General features: G+C 41.0%; 1 protein-coding gene across 1 annotated transcript in view; it reads left to right on the top strand.

Annotated features, from left to right (window-relative positions):
- The first annotated feature begins 11,601 nt into the window (after positions 1-11,601).
- The window catches only part of ARSB (arylsulfatase B), a 29,081-nt gene continuing 17,143 nt past the window's right edge, over positions 11,602-23,539 (top strand). Inside the window, exon 1 of the mRNA XM_049648581.1 lies at positions 11,602-12,459. Coding sequence (XP_049504538.1) covers positions 12,142-12,459 — 318 coding nt within the window. The 5' untranslated portion in view covers positions 11,602-12,141. The remainder of the gene's footprint in view (positions 12,460-23,539) is intronic.

Below are 23,539 nucleotides of genomic sequence, written 5' to 3'. Positions count from 1 at the left end.
GTGAGAAGTTTTTTTTGCACAGTAAGAAGATGAGAGGCAGGCTCAATGACACCATTAGATATCTCAGTTCTCTTTATTTCATTATGTCAAATCCTCTTCCCCCTAAAAATACTGTTTTAGGCTAAATCATTTGTTGTTGCAGTTATTGGTGTTTTGATCATCTATCTACTTCAAATCGGTGCAATTTTATTACTTATCTTTTTAAACATTGTGTTCCACATGGAAATTAATTTAGAGAAGCTTCAGTTACACCACTGGCCCTTATCACTAACAGACTTAGCTGTGTGTGTTCATTCCAAGAGTAAGTTCTTTACTGCTGAAATCGTTCAAGCTTACTTCACGCACAGGTTGGGTCTTCATTCCCTGTGGACCTGGTTATCCCACGCTGAAACAGTTGAGTGCTTGTAAATACAAAGCAGCAGAAGTTGAGTGTTTTCAATTCTGTTATTCCATGTGATCACTGAGGGTTTCCATTGATGTTTATTATGAAACAGAGGGCAAATTGTGAGGCACAATATCGTGTTCAATGAGTGCAGATTTTAGTTCACACATGAAATACTTTAGTGGTTTTGAATACTATCTTTAAAATTCAGATTTCTTCTTTTTAAACTGTTAATCGTTAAAGACAGAACTAACAAAATATAGGGGAACCTGGGGGGCTCAGTCCATTACGTGTCCAACTTCAGCTCAGGTCGTGATCTTGCAGTCTGTGAGTTTGAGCCCTGCATTGGACTTTGCGCTGACAGCTCAGAGCCTGGAGCCTGCTTCAGCTTCTGTGTCTCCCTCTTTCTCTGCCTCTCTCCTGCTCGTGCTCCGTCCTCTCTATCTCTCAAAAATAAATAAACATTAAAAAAACTAAAAAAAAAAAAAGAAAATATAATCATCAGTGGCATAGTTTATTAGTTACCTATGTTGTGACTTCTCAGTAACTTATTAGTTACTGGACAAATTATTTACATAAAATATTATTGTGTCAGACTCTAATCAAAGCAGCAATACATAAAAGTTGTGGATAAGGTAATTAACCATGCAGTAACAAAATCTCAGGAAATGGTCATTTATTCAGAATAAACAATCCAATTTCAAAGAACGTCAGGAGAAACAACAAAAGGTATTGGTCATACATTGCTGGAAGAAATCAACCAAGCAGTATTTGAGTGCCTTGATCTTTTTCACCAATGATTGGGCTCTTGTTTTAAAGCTGCAGATCAAATAATGTCAAACTTTATTATCGTTCATCTGTTTGCTCTGATTTTAGCAGATGAAGAAAAACCATGTATAATACTTATATATATAATAGAATAGAAATATAATAATATATAATATATATAAAAGAAATGTGTGATGAATTTTCTGAAGATATTTTAGTGGAAAATGTATAATATACATAATAGAAATGTATGACAAATTTTCTGCTGAAAATATTTTAGTAGAAAATTTTCAATTGCAGGGATATTTGAAAACCAGTATAGTTGTCCCCAAAGAAACAGAGATAGTCCTGCCATTTCTGGAGTTTGCTGTGAAAGGGGATTTTTATGAATTTCTGTCAAACTTATTACGTTAAAGTCTTTTCCTAATTATTTGTACGTCTGTTGCTCATGTAAAACAAATGTTTGAAATTTAAAACCTTAAAATATGTCCTTCAATCAACTATGTGCAGAGTTAACTGGACAAATCTGGTTATACTGTTGATTAAACATTAATATATGGAGAAGATTAATTTCAGTGAAGTCACTGCAAAGTGTAAGGCTTAAAAACAGAAAAGGTGACTTTATTATTCACAGATAGCAACCAGTTTATTATAACAGACCGATATGTTGGTATAAATACTTTCCTTTTTTCAGGGGCATCTGGGTGGCTCAGTCGGTTAAGCATTTGACCCTTCACTTCAGCTCATGTCGTGATCTCACAGTTCGGTTCTTGAGTTTGGGCCCCTCACCCGGCTCTGTGCTGACAGCGCGGAGCTTGCTTGGCATTCTGTCTCTCTCTCTCTCTCTGCCCCTCCCCTGCTGGCTCTCTATCTTTCTCTCAAAATAAATAAAACTAAACTTGAAAAAAATACTTCCCATGGGGGCACCTGGGTGGCTCAGTTGGTTGAGCATCCAACTTCGGTTCAGGCCATGATCTCATGGCTCGTGAGTTTGAGCTCCGTGTTGGATTCTGTGCTGACAGCTCAGAGCCTGGAGCCTACTTCACACTCTGTGTGTGTGTCTCTCTCTCTGCCCCTACCCCGCTCGTTGCTCTTTTTCTCTGTCTCTCAAAAATAAATAAACATTAAAAAAGGAAGAAAAAAACAACTTTCCTTTTCCAAAAATACATTAATATAATTTAAAAATATTAACTCCTTGCTTTACTATAATATTTACTTAACTTCTATTTTTCCTATTACTTTTATTGGCATGATGCAAAGTTTAATAGAAAATTCTCACTCTGCGTTTCTTTTCTGGTTAGTTTTTGTCTTATTTCATGATTATTACTAAAAAATAATTGTGTCACATAAAAAGAGGCAGGGTTTTAGAATTTTTATTATTATTATTTTTAAATTTTTTAATGTTTATTTTTGAGAGAGAGTGCAAGCAGGAGAGGGTCAGAGAAAAAGGCACAGAATTCAAAGCAGGGTCCAGGCTCTGGGGTGTCAGCACAGAGCCCAACGCGGGGCTCGAACTCACAAACTGTGAGATCATGACCTGAGCCAAAGTTGGACGCCTAACCGGTTGAGCCACCCAGGCGCCCCTTTTATTATTTTTTTAATGTTTATTTACTTTTGAGAGAGAGAGAGAGAGTGAGTAAGGGAGATGCCAGAGAGAGAGGGAGAGGGCTGCCAGTGCAGAGCCCCACACATGGCTTGAACTCATGAAACTGCACGGTCATGACCTGAGCCCAAACTAAGAGTCAGACGCTCAATCAACTGAGCCACCCAGGTGCCCCAGAAAAACTTTTAATATTTAAATTGTATTTATGTATGTATAGACTATCTCTGGAAGGGTAACACTAATATTCCTGGAGAGGGATTGAAACCTACTTCTCACTATATGCCCTTTGAATTTAACGTATTAAAAATGATACGTGTTTCACTTAAAAAAGTAATATAGGCCTATAAATTAGTTACATTTTCTAATCTAGTAAGAGTAGGTTCTTATTTTTTTGTTGTTGTTGTTACACAACATGACTTTTTAATTTTTGAAGTGTTCACATTGGTTTGAAGTATTTAAGCATGGTTAGAAAGTACTGATTTAGAACTACTTAATAAATTGATATGCAGTGTTCAGTACACAAAAAGTGAATGCAATTCACTTGTTGGAAACAGTAAATATTGTGCAAACATTAAGTCCCAGGCTGTATGAAACGTAGAGGAAAGGAAAGAAGAAATGAGATAAAATGCAATACCAACATCCTGTGTAGTGGTTACATGGGTGTTCACTTTGTGAGAATTCATTGACTATATACACTTCAGTGTGCTGTCTTAGTATTTTTTTTTAAAGATTTTTAAAAAAAATAATCTCCACACCCAACGTGGGGCTCCAACACACAACCCCAAAGTCAAAAGTTGCATGCTTTACTGACTGAACCAGCCAGGCACCCCTTAGTGTTATGCACAAAAAAATGCTATGCCAAAATCTTTTTTTAGGAGTGGCACTATTTTCCACTGTCTACTTTCATCTAGTTGGTTTCGAGGAGATAAGAGGTGATAAGCAATGGTAAAGATGAAGGAGTCAAGAGAGTTTCAATGTGAGTTGGCTATAGCTGTTCTTATCTAGACTATCAATTTCAGAAATCTGGAGCCATATATATATATATATATATATATATATATATATATATATAATTATACTAGACCTAAGAGAAATCTTTCTTCTTTTTAAAATCTGACCCTTTTTCTTTCAATACATGTACATATATTAACACACCAAACAAAACCAACAATGAACTGAGGAGACTTCTTATACGTAATTAGCTTCTTACATACTTGATGATTCTTATTACAGTGATAGTAGTTAGCACTGATAATAGTTAATATAACTTATAAATGTAAGTACTGGTGACTAGAAGAAGGGTGAAGACATATTAAAAACAGTCATCTGCTGGGTGCCTGGGTGGTTCAGTCGGTTGGGCATCTGACTTCGGCTCAGGTCATGATCTCCTGGTTCGTGGGTTTGGCCCCGTGTTGGGCTCTGTGCTGACATCTTGGAGCCTGGAGCCTGCTTTGGATTCTGTGTCTCCCTCTCTCTCTGCCCCTAACCCACTTACACTCTGTCTCTCTGTCTCTCTCAAAAATAAATAAAAAATTAAAAAAATTAAAAAAAAAAAAAAGAAAAAACAGTCATCTTTAAGTCTGGTATATGACCTTACAGGCCTTCAAGAAGACCATCTCCCCCTCAATTAGCTATGGTAGAAACAAAGTCATTCTAGATCATTTTCCAAAACTAAATGTATTGCAAACATTATTTTTTATTTGAGACACACACACAGGGAGAGAGAGAGAGAGAGAGCACATGAGTGGGGGAGAGGGACAGAAGGAGGGAGAGAGAGAGAGAGAGAGAGAGAGAAAGAGAGAAAGAGAGAATCCTAAGCAGGCTCCATGCCTATGACCCTGGGATCATGACCTCAGCCAAAAGCAAGAGTCAGGCACTCAAATGACTGAGCCACCCAGACACCCCAAAGAGCTGACATCTAAAATAACAAAGTTTGGATTTTCTTTCTGTTGTTCAAGTCTATCTCCTTCTGGACTATGTGGGGCATAAGGGGGCGTTGAGTAATACCAACCACGGCTTACCACATTTAGTTAGTGAATTTCAGGTTTTCTATCTGAAGAAAGACTTCTTGGCGTTCTTATCTCTACCTCAACCGTTACACATTTAGAGATAAAGTGTTTAGAAATGTTTAACCTTTGTATACAATGTTTATCATATTCAAAGATACTAAAATGAAACAGGTTGAAAGAAGGATCAAAACACAGGTATCCTGACTTCTCAGCATACCTTGTAGCCAGTTAGTACCATGCCAAGAACCTGGGGTCTGTAAACTGGAGAAATCAAGAGGCACGGCAAGAGCTTCTGTGTGACTTTCTTACTTCATGACCTTGGAGCTTTACAAACATGTTCACTGGGGAATATTTGTGCTTAGCACTCTGTTCACAAAATGGATGTTACTTTTTTGTTTAAATGTAAATTATGTTATTACCATTAATAATATTATTAGAAATAGATAATATATGTATAGAGTTAAAAATTTATAAGGCATAAAGGATATGTGGTGAAAAGTTAGTATTTCTCCTTTCCTGCAACCTGTGTACCCAAGGACAATCAAAATTATTATTTCTTCTGTTTCCTTGAGATACTCCATCAATGCATAAGCATCTCTCTCTCAATATATGAAAATACATGAATTTAGATACATATGCACATCTATACATATATTTTTAAATGAAGGTGTACAAAGCATAATGTTTTTTTGCCTTTTAAAAATTAATGATATATCTTAGAGATTATTCCATATCATCCTTTTGAATGACTCCTTGGTATCCCATAATTAATTTGACCAAGCCTTCTTATTTGCCTTTTTCTAATAAAGGTAAACTTAAAATCACTATCTTCATGCATATGATATTTCTCACTTTGGGTGTATCTGAAGGATAAATCCCTATAACTGGAATTGCTGAATTAAAGTGTCTGTGCATTTTGAGAGATATGCAAGTAGATATTGTTCTCTTAGAGGTTATGCCAAATTTCACTTCTGTGATGAATGCATTAGAGGGTTTGTTTCTTTTCTTTTTTTTTAATTTTTTTTTAACGTTTATTTATTTTTGGGACAGAGAGAGACAGAGCATGAACGGGGGAGGGGCAGAGAGAGAGGGAGACACAGAATCGGAAGCAGGCTCCAGGCTCTGAGCCATCAGCCCAGAGCCCGACGCGGGGCTAGAACTCACGTACTGCGAGATCCTGACCTGAGCTGAAGTCAGAAGCTCAACAGACTGAGCCACCCAGGCGCCCCGAGGGTTTGTTTCTTTATACCACACCCAAAGCAGTGAGTTACCACTAGTACCAGTGCCTTATTATTGAAGTTCCAATTTGTATTTTTCCTCTTGAGCGAGGTTGAACATCTATTCATTTATTTAATGACCGCTTGTATTTCCTTTTCTGTAAGCTATTGTTATGTTTCTATATTTTGCCCATTTAAAAACTGTTGGTCTTTTTCTTATTGACTTGAGGAGTTAAGAGATTTAACTATGGGTTAAATAGGTTTTGTATGGGTTGGAATGCAAACCAGGTATTATGTATACTATCTTTTCTATGTAAAAAACATAGCCCAAGTTCCAAGTTCTCCACCTACCCCCAAATTAACTTTTATACCCATTGCTGAGTTGGGAGCTGCCTTTATTTCAGTCCTAATTTTTGCATCTTCTAACTGATTGGAATGGCTTTTATCAATATGATTATGTACTGGAAACACTCTTAAAAATCATTAATTAAACTCACACAAACAGTCAAATAATTCAGTATTCGGCAGAATATAAATTACCATGCAGTAACCTTCATGTCCACAAATAATAACCAGTTAAAGGAGATAATGCTACAGAAAGCCCCATTTCAATAGCAACAGAGAAGATAAAATACTTAGGAATAAATTTAACAAGCAAAGCACAAAACTGGTATGAGGACAATTTTTAAAACTTCTACAAGACACAAAAATAGACTTAATAAATGGAAGATAACCTTTGCTTTTAGATATGGCAACTTAATATTATAAATATTTCAGTTGTTCCTAATTTAATTTATAAATTTAATGCACTTCCAATAAAAATACCAACAAATTAAAAACATTTAAAAAATATTTATTTATTTTTGAGAGAGAGAGAGAGAGAGAGAGACAGAGCACAAGTGGGGGAGGAGCAGAGAGAGACGGAGACAAAGAATCCGAAGCAAGCCCCAGGCTCTGAGCTGTCAGCACAGAACCCGACACAGGGCTCAGAGTCATGAATCACAAGATCATGATCTGAGCCGAAGTCAGATGTTCAACCGACTGAGCCACCCAGGCACTCCCCAGCAAAAATTTTTTTAATGGAACCGGGCATGTTGATGTTAAAGTTCATATGACAAAATAAGCATACAGGAATAACAAGGAAAACAGTAAAAATTAAGTTATGAGGAGTCACTATTCCTATCATACATTAAAACATATTGAAAAGCCTCTGTAACTGAAACAGTGTGGTACTGTTATCTGGACAGGAAACCAAGAAATAGACTCAAGTATATGAGAAAATTAAGCTTATAATAAATGTGGCATCTCATAGCAGTGGGGCAAAGATGGACTGCCTTTTTAAAAATATTTTTTTAATGTTTATTTTGAGAGAGAGCAAGAGACAGATTGCAAGCAGGGGAGGAACAGAGAGAGAGAGGGAGACACAGAATCTGAAGCAGTCTCCAGTCTCTGAGCTGTCAGCACAGAGACTGATGCAGGGTTCAAACCGATGGACTGGGAGATCATGACCTGACCCGAAGTCAGCTTAACCAACTGAGCTACCCAGCTGCCCCAAGATGGACTTCTTTATTTTCTTTATGAACGGTGCTAGGATAACTGGGTAAGCATTTGGAAAAAGACAAAATTAGATCCATATTTCACATCATACACAAAAATAAATCCTAATGGATGAGGGATCTAAATGTGAAAAGTGAAGCCACACAAAAACTAGAAGAAAACATGGGTGAATTTAACTTTGGTATAAGGAAAGTCTAACCATGACTCAAAATCCAGATGCCATACAAAAAGAATTGATAAATTTGACTGCATTAAAAAAAATGACGGCATATCAAAAAACACCATAGCAAAATATTTGACAGTTGACAAACTGGGAGAAAATATTTGTGGTACATATCATAGTATCATACTCTCTCAAAATGCACATACACTTTAATTCAGCAATTCCAGTTATAGGGATTTATCCTTCAGATAGACCCAATGTGAGAAATATCATATGCATGAAGATAGTTAAAGAGGTAACATCTCTAATATATAAAGAACTCTTAAAATTGAGGGGAAAAGGGGTGCTTGGGTGGCTCAGTTGGTTAAGCATGTGACTTGATTTGGCTCAGGTCGTGGTCTCATGGTTTGTGAGTTTGAGCCCTTTGTCAGGCTCTGTGCTTGCGGCACTGAACCTGCTTGGGGTTCTCTCTCTCTCTGCCCCTCCTCCTCTCGAGTTCTCTCCCTCTCTCTCTCAAAAGAAACAAGTAAACTTAAATGAAAATTGAGAAAAAGACTGAACCTAGTCAAAAATGACACAATTCACAAAATTGATGTAAAAAATAGCTCTTCAAATCTCAAAAGATGTTTAAACTCATAAAGATGTTTACTCATAAATATGAAACCAAAAACTATCCTAAGATACCATTTCTCATATCAGATGGCAAAAAATTTAAAGTATAGCACTTTAATGGCTGCTAACAATGAAAACTGGTACTACCCATATATAATAAATATAAATACCCATATATACACATATATATATTTGGGGGAAAGCAGAATTGGAGGTATTGACTATAAACTCATGGTTTTATATCTGTATGTATGTGTCAGTATGGTATATATATACACTTATGTATGTGTGTGTGTGAATACATACATCTAGTTCCTATCTTTGTCTGATGAGAGATCCTAGAACTAATGACAGCCCAGAGGCAACCAGCATACCTATAACACAGACACTGGTTTCTAGATGTCATCCTCCACTAAAAGGAATCACAGTTCCTAGGAGAAATGTTAATTCCACAGTTAGGGAAGGAAAAATACAAGATGAATCTAGAATATCTCTTTGCACCAAAAAGTAAGAGAGTGCTCAGAGGTTAAAGAGGATATGCCAAAAGGACACAAGAGCTAGAATGAAGGGGCTCCCATTGGGTAAATCAGAGGAAATCGGAGGATTGAAATAATTATAGTAAAGTATTATAGCACAGTGATTAAAACAAGAAGCCATGGTTTCGTAGTAATTTATTTATTTATTTATTTATTTTTATTTAAAAAAAAAATTTTTTTTTAACGTTTATTTATTTTTGAGACACAGAGAGAGACAGAGCATGAACGGGGGAGGGGCAGAGAGAGGGAGACACAGAATCGGAAGCAGGCTCCAGGCTCTGAGCCGTCAGCCCAGAGCCCAACGCGGGGCTCGAACTCACGGACTGTGAGATCGTGACCTGAGCCGAAGTCGGACGGTTAACCGACTGAGCCACCCAGGCGCCCCCGTAGTAATTTAAATAAGCAAATTAATGAGGGAGAAGGCAAACTTGGCAACTACTAAATATAGAAGGATGATGGAATTAGAAAATCACCGTTCAGCAACCATCCTAATAATAATAGATCAAAGCAAGAAGTATCACTGGGCACTAAAACTAATAAGCAAAACTTTTAGAAATAACAAAATATAAACATATTCTCAAAGTATCTCCCCATAAAATAATGATCAGTTAAATATTAACTTTACAGCAGAGAAATGGCTACCTTAACAAAGTGATCAGGGCACCTGGGTGGCTCAGTCGGTTAAGCGGCCGACTTCGGCTCAGGTCATGATCTCGCGGTCCATGAGTTCAAGCCCCGCGTCAGGCTCTGTGCTGACAGCTCAGAGCCTGGAGCCTGTTTCAGATTCTGTGTCTCCCTCTCTCTGACCCTCCCCCGTTCATGTTTTGTCTCTCTCTGTCTCAAAAATAAATAAACGTTAAAAAAAATTAAAAAAAAAAAAACAGTGATCAAATAAGACATCAACATCATGTCCTTCTTAATATGAAGCAACAAGAAGATATATCACTGTTAGGATATTTTTGCACAAACCCATCACCTGAGTCAGGAAACATCAGACAAACTCCAACTGAGAGATTTCATAATCACCAACCTTTACTGCATATCATGTGTTCAATACATAGACAGAAAATCGAATTAGCTCTTTTTGATTAACTCATTTGCACATTTCCAGAGCATGATTAGCATAGGTTTTTATTTGAAAATGCAGGATATGAGAAATCTCAGTGCAAGTTTAGCTAGTTTCTGGAGCAGGTGGTCAATGGAGGGACTGTTTCTGCAGATTAGCAGCCATGTTTGGTCAATTTGTGTGTGTGTGTGTGTGTGTGTGTGTGTGTGTTTTATTTTTTATTATTTTTTTTATTTTTTATTTTTTCAATATATGAAATTTATTGTCAGATTGGTTTCCATACAACACCCAGTGCTCATCCCAAAAGGTGCCCTCCTCAATACCCATCACCCACCCTCCCCTCCCTCCCACCCCCCATCAACCCTCAGTTTGTTCTCAGTTTTTAAGAGTTGGTCAATTTGATTTCTATCAGGAAGGGTAGAGAGAAACAGTTATGGGGAAGACATGCAAGAGTCATAGTGGAGAATTCTCAAGCCTTTAACATCTTGCAGGGTCTTTAAAGGAAATTTTCAAGTCTTCACATAAGAGTCAAACAGCAATTAAAAATTATTCTTTTGAATTTAATGCTAAATTTAAATTTTTTCCTAAATTTCATTGACTCCACTAGAGATGAAAGTGGATGTGACAAACTAATCCACTTCATGCAAAGTAAAATAATTACATGCAAGAGGAACAAAATCCATGTGTTAAAGGATAATTAAAAAATTTTTTTAATTAATTTTTTAACGTTTATTTATTACAGAGAGACAGAGAGACACAGAGCGTGAGCAGGGGAGGGGTAGAGAGAGGGGGAGACACAGAATCTGAAGCAGGCTCCAGGCTGAGCTGTCAGTACAGAGCCCGAGGCTGGGCTCCAACTTATCAGCCTTGAGATCATGACCTGAGCGGAAGTCAGACGCTCAACCGACTGAGCCACCCAGGCACCCCTAAAGGATAATTTTTAAAAAAGATAAAATCATGACTCTTGTACAAATATAAAAAAGAATACATGTTGAAGATTTTATTTCGTTCACTAATGAGGAAACTGGTAAGGTGTTAAAACGAATTCAAAGGACAATCCAAGGATCAGATCAGGAATATTACAATAAATGTGCAAGTGGAGGCCGAACTGCTTTCATCCATGGTGGTTGGTGAGGATTGCCACTCCGCTGGACAGAATTCATCTGCATATGTATAAAGAATTGGTTTCCATTGCTATCAGTTATCCACAACTTAAAATGCTGTGAAATAATTCCCATGGAATCAGACTCAGATAACCTGAAGGGATACAGTGCATAATTTCCCCCATATAACTATAAATAGTTATAGTCTATCTCCAGACATGGAACAGGCAGAACGTTTTGGATGGCAATGTACTAATCATAAGGCTAACTTCCCAATTCAATGAACATGTGATTAAGGGTATTTTTTCCTTCCATCCACAGATGATTTCGGGCAAATAAGATACTTTACTTCTTTGGTTCACTAGTTGAGTGTCAGGGAGCCAGCCATGAAGGGGCTTCTACCTAGACAAACTAATGAGCTACTCAATGGTCACACGACACTCCAAACAATCCTCAGGCAGCCTCAGTAAAACTGCACCTTCAAAAGGGCACCCTGCAATCGGAGTGTGTATTTGGCTCCTTTCTGGGTAGTGAGGAGGAAGTGGCTTCACAGGCGTATACTATTCAAAATGAATCTGAAACATCACCTAGAGCTCTATCTCTCCAACGACTTCTCACTTGCACAAGCCTGAGTTCTTTTGCCGGAAATGATTCCCCTACGACCTTTAAAACATCACACAGCTCAGGATCTGAGTTCGGGTTAGGCTCAACCAACTAAAAGCTTCTTTATTGGGGGGAGTGAGGGAAGAAAGCTGCGTTAACTAAATTTCCAGTTGCCGAGGTTGTTGCGAAATTTAACGAAAGACTTTGTAAACTGCGAAGAGTTACTAAAAAGAACAAATCTGCTCCTCTTTGAGGATGCTACGATGCAATCGTGGCTCCTATCAAGTGAGTTTCCACGGAGCTGAGCTGCGGGAGCCCCGAGTGCTTCTTCGCTGGCTCCTCCCCCGTCACACCGGCCCGGGATCGGCGGGGGCTCGGGCGCCGGGTCTCTCCAGCCCGCAGTCGGCCGCGGGTGAAATCCCTTGCGGAGGCGGGGCAGGCCCCGGCCGCCCAGTTCCTGATTCTATAACCGGTGTCTGAGGCTGGCGGCGCCACAGGCTCGGGGACCGTGGGCCGCGAAGGATGGGCCGGCGTGGCGCTGCGAGCCTGCCCCGAGGCCCCAGCCGGCGGCGGCCGCTCCTCCCCGGCGTCCTCCCCTTGCTGCTGCGGCTGCTACTGCTGCCGTCCCGGCCGGGCGCAGGAGCCGGGGCCGACCGGCCGCCGCATCTCGTCTTCGTGTTGGCGGACGACCTGGGCTGGAACGACGTGAGCTTCCACGGCTCGAATATCCGCACGCCGCACTTGGACAAGCTGGCAGCCGGCGGGGTGCTCCTGGACAACTACTACACGCAACCGCTGTGCACGCCATCGCGGAGCCAGCTGCTCACCGGCCGCTACCAGGTACGCAGCGCCCCCGGCGGCCCGCCAACCCTGCGCCGGCGCGGGGCTCCGCCCCTCCGGGAGCCGCCGCTATGCCTTCCTGCCCCAGCGCGCCAGACGGCCCCCGCAGCCTCTTGGAAGTGGGCCGGGAGGCCGGGGTGGGCGCTGGCTAGACGGGGTCAGCTCCCCGAGCAGCGTCCAAGCGAGGGGACTGCTCACCCTGGCGGCGCCTTCTCCGCTTCTCCCAGGCCCGCAGGCCGCCGCGGCCTCTGCGCATGCCCGCTCCAAGGCCACCCGCAGCCCCGGCACCCCACCTCCTCCGGTGCTTTTTCTGTCTTCCGTTTTCTAAAGGTCGAGGTGAAAGGGTGTCTGGCGTCTGGCGGAATGCTAGTTGCTGGGCCTCCGAGCCGGGAGCCGGTAGGCCGAAGGGTCAGAGTAGACTCTGCGGGAAGGTCCTGAAGAGGGCTGATGGAGAGGGAGCCGGCTGGGCACCCCCGAGTGGAGCAGTGAGAGGAGAGGAGCGGGAAAGCAGTGGCTGGGTGATGGGTTAAAGGAAAAGTGCCTGCAGTGGGTGCGATTCTGCTCCTTGTGAACGCCGCGGTCCTAGGTTAGGCCTGTCACCAGAGATTCATTTTTCCAAGTTCTCAGCACAATGAACCTACGCAGGTTGATTTTTCTTGGGCTGCTGATAATTCCTTTCTAATTTAACTTGTGTTCAATGCCTCTGAGCATCTTTCTCTATTTATCATTAAAGTATAATTGACATATACTATCCTGTTAGTTTCAGGTGTACATGATAGTAATTCGATATTTTTATACATTATAAAATAATCCTCACAGTCTAGCTACCGTTTGTCACCATACAAAATTAGGACAGTGTTATATTGGCTGTATTCCCAATGCTGTGCATTATATCTCCATGACTTATTTAATATCTAGAAGTTTGTACCTCTGAATCCTCTTCACCTTTTTTGCCTTCCTTCCAGCCCTTCTCCCTTTGGTAACCAACTGTTTCCTGTATCTATGAATCTGTTCCTGTTTTATTTTGTTTGTTCATTGTTTGGTTTTTTAGTATTCCACATATAAGTGAAATCGTATGGTATTTGTCTCTCTCTGACTTATTTCACTTAGCATTATACCTTCTAGGTCTATCCATGTGACAATGGTAAGATTTCATTCTTTTTTATGGCTGAGTAGTATTCCATTGTATATATACTACATCTAATTTATCATTTCATCCATGAATGGACACTTAAGTTGCTTCCGTATGTTGGCTATTGTGAAGAATTCTGCAAAGATCATAGGGGTGCACAGATCGCCTCAGATTGGCTTACCATTTTCCTTAAAAATTTTGAAGTTTATTTTTTTGAGAGAGAGCAAGCAAGCAAGTGTACATGAACACACAAGCGGGGGAGGGGCAGAGAGAGCATTCCAAGCAGGCTCTGTCCTGTTAGTGCAGAGCCTGAGGCAGGGCTTGAGCCCACAAACCATGAGATCATGACCTGAGCCAAAATCAGGAGTCTGATACTTAAATGACTGAGCCACCCAGGCACCCCTGGCTGGCCATTTTCTTTGGATAACTACCCAGAAGTGGAATTTCTGGGTTGTGTTATACCTCTATTTTTAATTTTTTGAGGAGCTTTTGTACTATTTCCCATAGTGGCTGCATCAATGTACCTGATTACCAAAAGTGCAGGAGGGTTCCCTTTTCTCTGCATCCTTACCAACACTTGTTATTTCTTGTTCTCTTCATACTAGCCAGTCTGACAGATGTAAAGTGATATCTGACATTATCTCTTTAAAAGCTTTTCTTTAAAAACTTCTGTGTAGTTAACAGAGATATTATACTTGTAGAGTGTGCACATATGTTAAATAACTAAGAATATCAAGAACATTTGCATGGTGCTTTACTGTTTTTAAAGTTAATTCTTGAAACAGCCCATGAGGTAGCTATAACTTCCAATCCCCCTTTACAGATGAGGAAGTAAACTTGTAGAAGTTTGGTAGCATGTTAAGAATCACCCAGCTAGAGGGACTCCTGGATGGCTCAGTTGGTTAAGGTCTGACTTTGGCTCTGGTCATGATCTCATGATTCGGGAGTTCGAGCCCCACATTGCTGAGCCTGCTTGGGATTCTCTCTCTCCTCTCTCTCTGCCCTGCCCCACTTTTTCATTCGCTCTCTCTCTCTCTTTCTCCCCCTCAAAATAAATAAACTTAAAAAAAAAAAAAGAAATACACAGCTAGAAAGTATTTAAATTGGGTCTGTGCCTCTCCCGTATCCATTAGTCCTCTCAGGCCTATAAAATTATATCCTATTTGCTTAATCTGAATAAGATTGATGATTTTATAAGATCCTGATGTGATTATGACTATATTAAATACAATAAATGGTTACCATTTGAGAACACCAGCATACCTCCTTATATACGGACTGTTTATTCAACAAGCATATTTTGAGTCCTTACCATGCAAGTCATGGGATATGCTTGAAACTTCCCCTCTTAAGTCTATGTGCATGTAGCCTTTCAGATCAACTGTAGCCTCATGTTGTCCTGAGATCAAGAGAAGGGAGGGTTTATTTGCAATAACGATTTCCACAGTGATCTGAAGACTTGTAGAAACAGAAAAGATATAGCTTGACTACAGGCCCGAGAAGTAGCTGTAGCCAGGGTTTGCAATGGAGATAAAGGATGATTGCCTTCACCATCAACCGTAAGTCCTTTCCACAGGTCTGGCTTGGGCTGCAAGGTGTAATCAGGAAGCTCTGCTCTAAGGCAGATCTTATCCTGGACAGTTTGTAGTAAAGGAATGTTTGTGTAAAGAAGAAAGGAGAGAAGGCAAGGCCTGCCCAGAATAGTTCTGCATTTGCTCTGAAATAAGAGAACTGAACTCAAATTGCAGAAGAATGGGAGGGCCGTTCATTTCTCTAACTTCCTCTCTTCCAACAGTCTTGAACAGGAAAGCAAATACCATACTTCAAAAAACTTGTTCATATAGGGGCACCTGGGTGGCTTAGTCGGTTAAGCGTCAGACTTTAGCTCAGGTCATGTTCTCGTGGTCTGTGGGTTTGAGCCCCGAGTTGGGCTCTGTGCTGACAGCTTGGAGTCTGGGGCCCGCTTCTGATTCTGTGTCTCCTGCTCTCTCTGCCCCTCCTCTGCTCATGCTCTGCCTCTCTCACTCTCAAAAATGTTAAAAAATAAAAATGTTAAAAAATAAAAATAAAAACAAAACTTGTTCATATAATTGACTGCTTTTGTCCCCTAACATCCTCCTCCACCAGTCACCACTGTCTGTCTTGGAGGAAAAAAAGTGCATAGAGTACCCTGTGGTTACGATGTGAAGGAAGGGTAGAGGCTGTGTACTCCAAAATAGTTTAGAGCCCTCTCAGTGTAGCAAGCTAGCCTCCCCAGTTGACTTTTTTGCTTGACTTTTCTCCCGTTTTATTCTGGGTTCAGGAGACCCAATGGCAGATTACTTCAGATTAGCAAGCATCCTTTTTTAAAGGAGCCAACATTGGGGCACCTGGGTGGCTCAGTCAGTTGGACTCTTGATTTCGGCGCAGGTCATGATCTCTCAGTGGGTGAGTTCAAGTCCCCATATTGGGCTCTGTGCTGACAGTGTGTAGATCCTTGGGATTCTCTCTCTACCTCTCTTTCTGCACTCTCCTGCTTGCATGCGCGCGCTCTCTCTCTCTCTCTTTCTCTGTTTCAAAATAAATAAATAAACATAAAAAAATAAATAAAGGAGCCAACCTTTTGGGAACTAAGGAGCCTTATTGCTCTTAGACACAATATACTGATACCATTCTAAGCACTTTACATTAATTCATTTAATTGTCTCACAGTCCGATGAGGTGGCTACTACTTTTATCCCTATTTGATAACAAGGAAGACAAGGCTGTTTATTTATTTTTGAGAGAGAGAGAGAGAGAGAGAGAGAGAGAGAGAGAGAGGACAAAGCCGGAGTGGGAGAGGGGCAGAGAGAGAGGGAGACACAGAATCCAAAGCAGGCTCCAGGCTCTGAGCTGTCAGCACAGAGCCCGACATAGGACTCGAACCCACGAACTGTGAGATCATGACCTGAACTGAAGTCGGATGCTTAACCGACTCAGCCACCCAGGCGCCCCTTTAACTTCTTTCAATAATGTTTTATAGTTTTCAGCTTACAAGTGTTGGAGTTGTTTGGTTATATTTATTCTTAAGTTTTTATTCATTTTGATATCATTATAAATAGAGTTGTTTTCTTAATTTCATTTTCAACTGTTCATTTCTAGTGTTTGGAATGCAACTGATGTTTGGTCTGTAGCCTGCAACCTTGCTGAACTTAACTAGTTCTGAAAGCGTGCGTGTGTGATATTTAGGATTTTTATATACACGATGCTGTCATTTGCAAATAGAAATAGTTTTGCTTTTTCCTTTCCAATCTGAATGCTTTTCATTTCATTTTCTTGCCTAATTGCCCCGACTAGAAACTCCAGTACAATGTTGACTAGAAGTGGCAAGAGTGGACATCCTTTTCTTATTTGCGATCTGAAAGGAAAGCTTTCAGTCTATCACCATTTAGTATGATGCCTTCGTTCATTCTTTCATCCAACAAATATCTGTTGAGCAGCTATTTATGCCAGGCATTGTGCTATACTCTGGGGATCTCCTGGTGCTTATAATCTGTTGGAGGTGAGATGAGGAGTGACCAAGCATGGGATGAAATAAACATATAAACAAATGAGTAAGCGAGGTGAATTTATTTTATTTCTTTATTTTTAAAGTTTATTTTGAAAGAGGGAGTGCGAGCAGGGGAGGGGCAGAGAGTGAGGGAGAGAGAGAAAATCCCAAGCAGGCTCCACACTGTCAGCGCAGAGTCCAATGCAGGGCTTGAATCACGAACCAGGAGATCATGACCTGAGCAGAGATCAGGAGTCAGGCGCTTAACTGACTGAGCCATCCAGGTGCCCCACTGGGTGACTTGAAATGGCCTGGTAATAAATGTAGAGAAGAAAATAAAGTAGGTCAAGTGTAAGTTGCTCAGGAAATTATCTCCACGCAGGTGTTGGGGACAGAGGCCAGAATGGAGAGGAATCAACCATTCAAAGATCCTGGGAAAGAGAATTTAACACAGTGGGAGGGACAGCCAGTTAAGGCTCAAGGCTGCAGTGAGTTCTTTTTAAGAAGGGGACGAGGCCTTTGTGATGGGAACTCAGTGTAGGTGGGTATGGAAAGCGCGGTAGGAGCTCACAGAGGGAGGCAGGGTCTCCCTGTGCTAATGCTGCCTGCTCAGGATAAAATATTAAATTTCAACTTACTTACTCATGTTTTCATAATGATGTTACATTGAAGGCTACTGTATATTAAAGCATATTTCTTTTTGTTTTAATTAAAAAATGTTTGTTTATTTTTGAGAGAGAGAGCACTCCAGAGTCAGGGGGCAGGCAGAGAGATAGGGGGACAGAGGATCCAAAGGGGATTCTGCACTGACAACAGTGAGCCTGACACGGGGCTCGAACTCATGAACCATGAAATCATGACCTGAGCTGAAGTCGGATGCTCAACTGACTGAGCCACTCAGGCGCCCCTATTAAAGCATATTTCTAATCTAACAGTGTTATAAGTAAATATATTTTAAGGAGCCACAATAAAGTGCTATGTGGCATTCTTTGTATACATGTTAGTCCAGTTAGAATTAAATTTTTTATCCTACTCCGCCTTTTTAAAGTAAGCTTATTTTTCATACAGAGAAAGACAGATACCATATGTTTTCACTCTTATGTGGATCCTGAGAAATTTAACAGAAACCCATGCGGGAGGGGAAAGAAAAAAAAAAAAAGGAGGTTAGAGTGGGAGAGAGCCAAAGCATAAGAGACTCTTAAAAACTGAGAACAAACTGAGGGTTGATGGGGGGTGGGAGGGTGGGGAGGGTGGGCGATGGGTATTGAGGAGGGCACCTTTTGGGATGAGCACTGGGTGTTGTATGGAAACCAATTTGACAATAAACTTCATATATTGAAAAAAAAATAAAGCTTATTTTAAAAATTGTCTTTGGGAAATATATTCCAGGTTTCAAATATAAGACATTTAAATAGAGCTACGTGTAAAAAAAACCCAAAAAAAACCAAAAAAAAACCTTTCTGTCTTGACTCTCAGCCTTCCTTTCTGTAGGGAGCCCCTATTTGTTATTTATTATTTATTAGTTTCTTAGTATCCTTCAGAGGCACATTGTGCATATAATGAAATAGATTTTATATTCATTTTCCCCTTGGTTGAAATCTCAAGACTGAAATATTAATTTAAAAATCCTAGGGCGCCTGGATGGCTCAGTTGGTTAAGTGTCCAACTTTGGCTCAGGTCATGATCTCACAGTTCATGGGCTTGAACTGTCAGCACAGAGCCCGGAGCCTGCTTCGGATTCTGTGTCTCCTTCTCTCTCTGCCCCTACCCCCCTCAAAAATAAACATTAAAATTTTTTAAAAATATATTTAAAAATCCTTTAGAGGGTGGGAGGATAGGACATATTGTTTGTGGGTACAAACTTGCAACAAGTAGTAATTAAGACCTAGAAATCTAATTGTACACTATCGTCACCCTAGTCAACAATACTGTATTAAAATCATCAAATCTGCAGGGCGCCTTGGTGGCTCAGTCGGTAAGCGTCTGACTTCAGCTCAGGTCATGATCTCACAGTTCTTGAGGTCAAGCCCCGCATCGGGCTCTGTGCTGACAGCTCAGAGCCTGGAGCCTGCTTTGGATTCTGTGTCTCCCTCTCTCTCTGCTCCTACCCCACTCACACTCTGTCTCTCTCTCAAAAATAAATAGTTAATAAAAATTAAAAAAATAATAATAAAAAAATAAAAATAAATAGAATCATCAAATTTGCTAAGAGACTAGAACTTCATGATTCCAACCACTAAAAAGAACATGGTAGACGTGTTAATTATTGCTACAATGGCAATGATATCACAGTGTATAAATGCGGCACACCTTAAACTTACAGTGTTATATGTCAGATATATTTCAATACAAATACGTAATCAAGGTATTTGTAAAAGTGACCAGATAAATAAAAATGCATCAGCTTTTCTAATAGAATTTGTATAGTGCTTTTTAGTTCAAAAGAAGACTTGAAAATGCTGAGTTTCTGGGGCGCCTGGTTGGCTCAGTTGGTTGGGTGTCCGACTTCAGCTCAGGTCATGATCTCACAGTCCATGAGTTCGAGTCCCCCATCTGGCTCTGTGCTGACAGCTCAGAGTCTGGATGGAGCCTGCTTCGGATCTGTGTCTTCCTCTCTCTCTCTGCCCCCCAACCCTCACTCACACTCTGTCTCTCTCTCTCAGAAATAAATAAACATTTAAAAAAAAAAAAAGAAAATGCTGAATTTCTTTATTCTTACACATTGACTCTATTCAATATGAAATATTCGTTTTACCTTTGCACTCTTAGTACACACTTTATTTTATTTATTTAAAAAAAAATTTTTTTTTAACGTTTATTTATTTTTGAGACAGAGAGAGACAAAGCATGAACGGGGGAGGGTCAGAGAGAGGGAGACACAGAATCTGAAACAGGCTCCAGGCTCTGAGCTGTCAGCACAGAGCCTGACGTGGGGCTCAAACTCACGGACCGCGAGATCATGACCTGAGCCGAAGTCGGCTGCCCAACCGACTGAGCCACCCAGGCGCCCCTCTTAGTACACATTTTAAATGTGGTGGTTTGTTCTCTGTTGTGACTTCTCGGTAGGATTGTCCTGCTTGGTCCTGGCCTAGAGAAGCACTCAGTGTTGAATGTGAATGTGAAATGAACAAATGTGCTAAGAACTTAAACACCTGAGCATTTCCTGTGAGAGTTCACCATCTTCCCTGCTTATGGTATGGTTGGTCTGCCATTTTAGTGCCCCCGCTTCCTTTTTTAGAATCTAAAAAGATTAAAGGGTAACTAAAGTCGTAGGCCTTAGTAGGAGCACTTCCTTCTAGGAAAAAATAAATAAACAAGAAAAGTAACTTTGGTCCTCAATTGGGAACATACGTACCTTGGGAACTGAGGGGGCCACTCCATTAAAACTCTGTAACCTTGGCAGAGAATAGAAGCAATGAAAGATGACTTCAAGGTTTTATTCTTAAGGGACCCAAGTCACATTTTTCTTAATCATGCTGATAAACGGACAGGACATCTCAGGGCTTTTCACTCACCCCTGAAGCAGAGCCTTGGACAGGAAATGTAGGACGGAGGCTGTGCAGGAGCACTGTGGGTGATTGTTGACTTTTGCTTTGACTTTGCTTTAAGTTGCTGAGACCCGTGGCTTCAGGTAGAATAGGGCACTGCATACTGGCATGGGAAGAGGAAGGGGTTCTGCCTGAGGATGCCCTCTCCTCCCTGCCTCTTTTCCTGCCTACCCATTCTTTATCATCTTGCCTACCCAGCATCCTGCCTACCCATTCTTTATCATCCCCCCACCTGCTTGACTCTCAGTGGACTCTTGTCCCTGTTTGCCTCTCCCTGGGCTCTAAGACTAGAAGTAGGGCAAAGAGGAGTGAAGAGCTAGAAGTAGGTGGAGTGACTGGGGAAGGAAGGAGGTCACAACTTGGGAGGGTTAACAGGACCCTCTGGAAATGGCCTCCAAGGAGCGAGAGGTAAGAGGAGCATACAGTACGGGGGCCATAGGTGCCTCTGAAGAGAAAGCACTTATGAGCCTGTATTCTTGTGCTTCCTTGGGGGGAGAAACATAGGATGCTTTAGCTCCATAGTGACAAATAAGATGGCCCCCTACTAAAGCACATCATGGCTATAATGCAGGGAGCCACGGGTGACCTGATCTCATGGATCTTTTGTTTTTGCTAAAGCCAGGTGTCTCTCCTAAGCCTAGCCAGAGCCAAGAGGCGTTTTCCCAGAAGGGTAGAGGCACCTGGAGGCCATATTCTGGATGTATGAAGATGTTTTAAAGAAACAGTTCCGTATTTTACATGTTTTACTTCCCACGTAATTGGAAATGAGGCAATGAGGAAATAATTTTGGGGCTCAGTGGAGTATGACCCATTGACTTACGGGATGTTTTTGCTGATTGATTTTTGAGGTTTGTTATTTCAAGAATCACCTTAAGTGTAAGTTGTTAATGTCTGGTAACTCTCTTTGTTTTTGTTTCTTTAATCTTATCATTTTGCTAAAAATTTCTTTTCCTCCATATTTTCCTACCTTCTCATTGTGAGCTTTTGGTTGGCTTTATAATTTAAACAGAGGAAGGCACTGAAACAGTTTTTGCCTTGTTTATTTTTACAAACAACATCCCTTTGTGGGTTTAGTCAGAGATTTACACTCTTTGCTAATCACCACCAAAATAAATAGACCCTTAAAACTGTCAGTGACACCAGCCAGTTCTGCAGCCCGAGTTCTGGAGGACCAGGCCAGATGGCAAAGTCAGGCCCCTAACACACATAATGTGTGTTCTGTAGCTCTTGGCTTCAACAGCATGGGCAGCTGACTGCATTTTAGAAAGCTTAGGGGGGAGGGAGCCGATTCTCCAGGATCCATTTGTTCTGTGGGGCAGCTCCAGGAATAAACCCTAAGGCGGCATGAGTGGTACTTGACCTTGGTTAAAACCTGTGGTGTACTGACTCAGACACAGGCTGGAAATTCTGAACTCCTGGCTGGCCACCAGCATGTTCTGTGATTGTGTTCCTGTCATGAAGCGTCCGTCTTAGCTCTCTGGTGCATAAAGGGGAGGGTGGAGTTGCTCGTTTTTCTGAATTTTCAAGTACTGTAGCAGTACTTGAAATTCTGTAGCAGAATTTTCAAGTACTGTGTACAAATACTTGGGTACAGTGAGAGTATGAGTTCATCTTGCACAGGTCAGATAGGACAGAATCTTCCTTCCATTCAACAGGATGTTATCTCAACACTAATTATGTTAGGGGAGAAACAGCATTCATTGCCTTACTGGTAGCAGTGGTTCACATAGCCTCTGGGAGAGTTTATTATCAGTTTGGTGGAAATATTGTGCTCTGAGCTTCCAGATCAGAGATAATAGAGTTCCTGGACCTCTTAAAGGGGGGATAAGTGAGAGGTTCTGATGTGGGAGCCGCCCTCCTCCCTCCCCCTTTTAAGTTCATGACACTCCACTGATAGTTCCTTCCATGTCTACACAGGACAGAATAACTCACTGGATCAGATACATTTTTATATGCAACAAAATACACACACAAGGATTTTCATCACTTACCTCATGGAAGGAATCTAGAGACAAGCCAGGTCCTTTACTGATTATATAGACCCTTTGCCTTTGTGCAGGGAATCCTTGATGGTCCAGTAAAATCTTAGGAGAAGCTGTTTTTGGAGAGAGGATTTGGTTTAATGAAGAACGGATAGCCACACATGGTAGGTATAGAGTTACTCCTTTGGATTCTCATGTATTATCCGTATAACCCTCTCCATCTGTAATGCTCTCTGAACACTGAAGATGGGTGCTAGGATGGAATTGTTTTACGTACTGTTGTGTTTACAAGGGGACACTTCTTTTTCTCTTGATTCCTATCGGTGCCCTGTTACCAGCCTGCCCCGTGATGCATGGTGTGGATCTGTCGTCCTGTGCTCTGTTGGAACCAGCTCCGCATTGGCCTGTTTACTGCTTCTCTACACATTACAGCTTCCTTACTTCCAATAGTGTTTGAACAGACTAAAAACATGTTTTTGGCTGTCATCCAGAGTTTGGCTTCCGCTTCCCCTGTAATGCCATAAAAATGCTCTGTCAAATAAATTCTCGGGAATTGAAGAGAACAAATTCTCTGCTCCATATGATTGTAGATAATAGAAACAGGCTTCAGCTGACCACCTGGCTTGATGCCCATGGTCTAGGAAAACCGAATCACACAGCATCCCTTGGCAGTGCTTTATAGCTATCAGAGTTAATTCTCTGCATGCGATGGATGAGCTTTCCACTTAAAGAAATCTGCACATAGCATTTATCTCCAATGAGTCTTTTGAATCCCATAAAATAATTACCTTTACTTTTCCTGCACCAGTGCCAATTCGTGTATATTAGAAAATTTTTGAACCTAGGGTTTATTTTCTGTCAAGTAAATTTCAAGTGTTAACCATGGACAGTCTTTCTATGATTTGGGGTG

The sequence above is a fragment of the Panthera uncia genome (genome assembly GCF_023721935.1).
Source record: "Panthera uncia isolate 11264 chromosome A1 unlocalized genomic scaffold, Puncia_PCG_1.0 HiC_scaffold_17, whole genome shotgun sequence".
NCBI lineage: Eukaryota > Metazoa > Chordata > Mammalia > Carnivora > Felidae > Panthera > Panthera uncia.
Note: the sequence above shows the minus strand (reverse complement) of the source record. Positions and strands in the feature narration are given on the sequence as shown.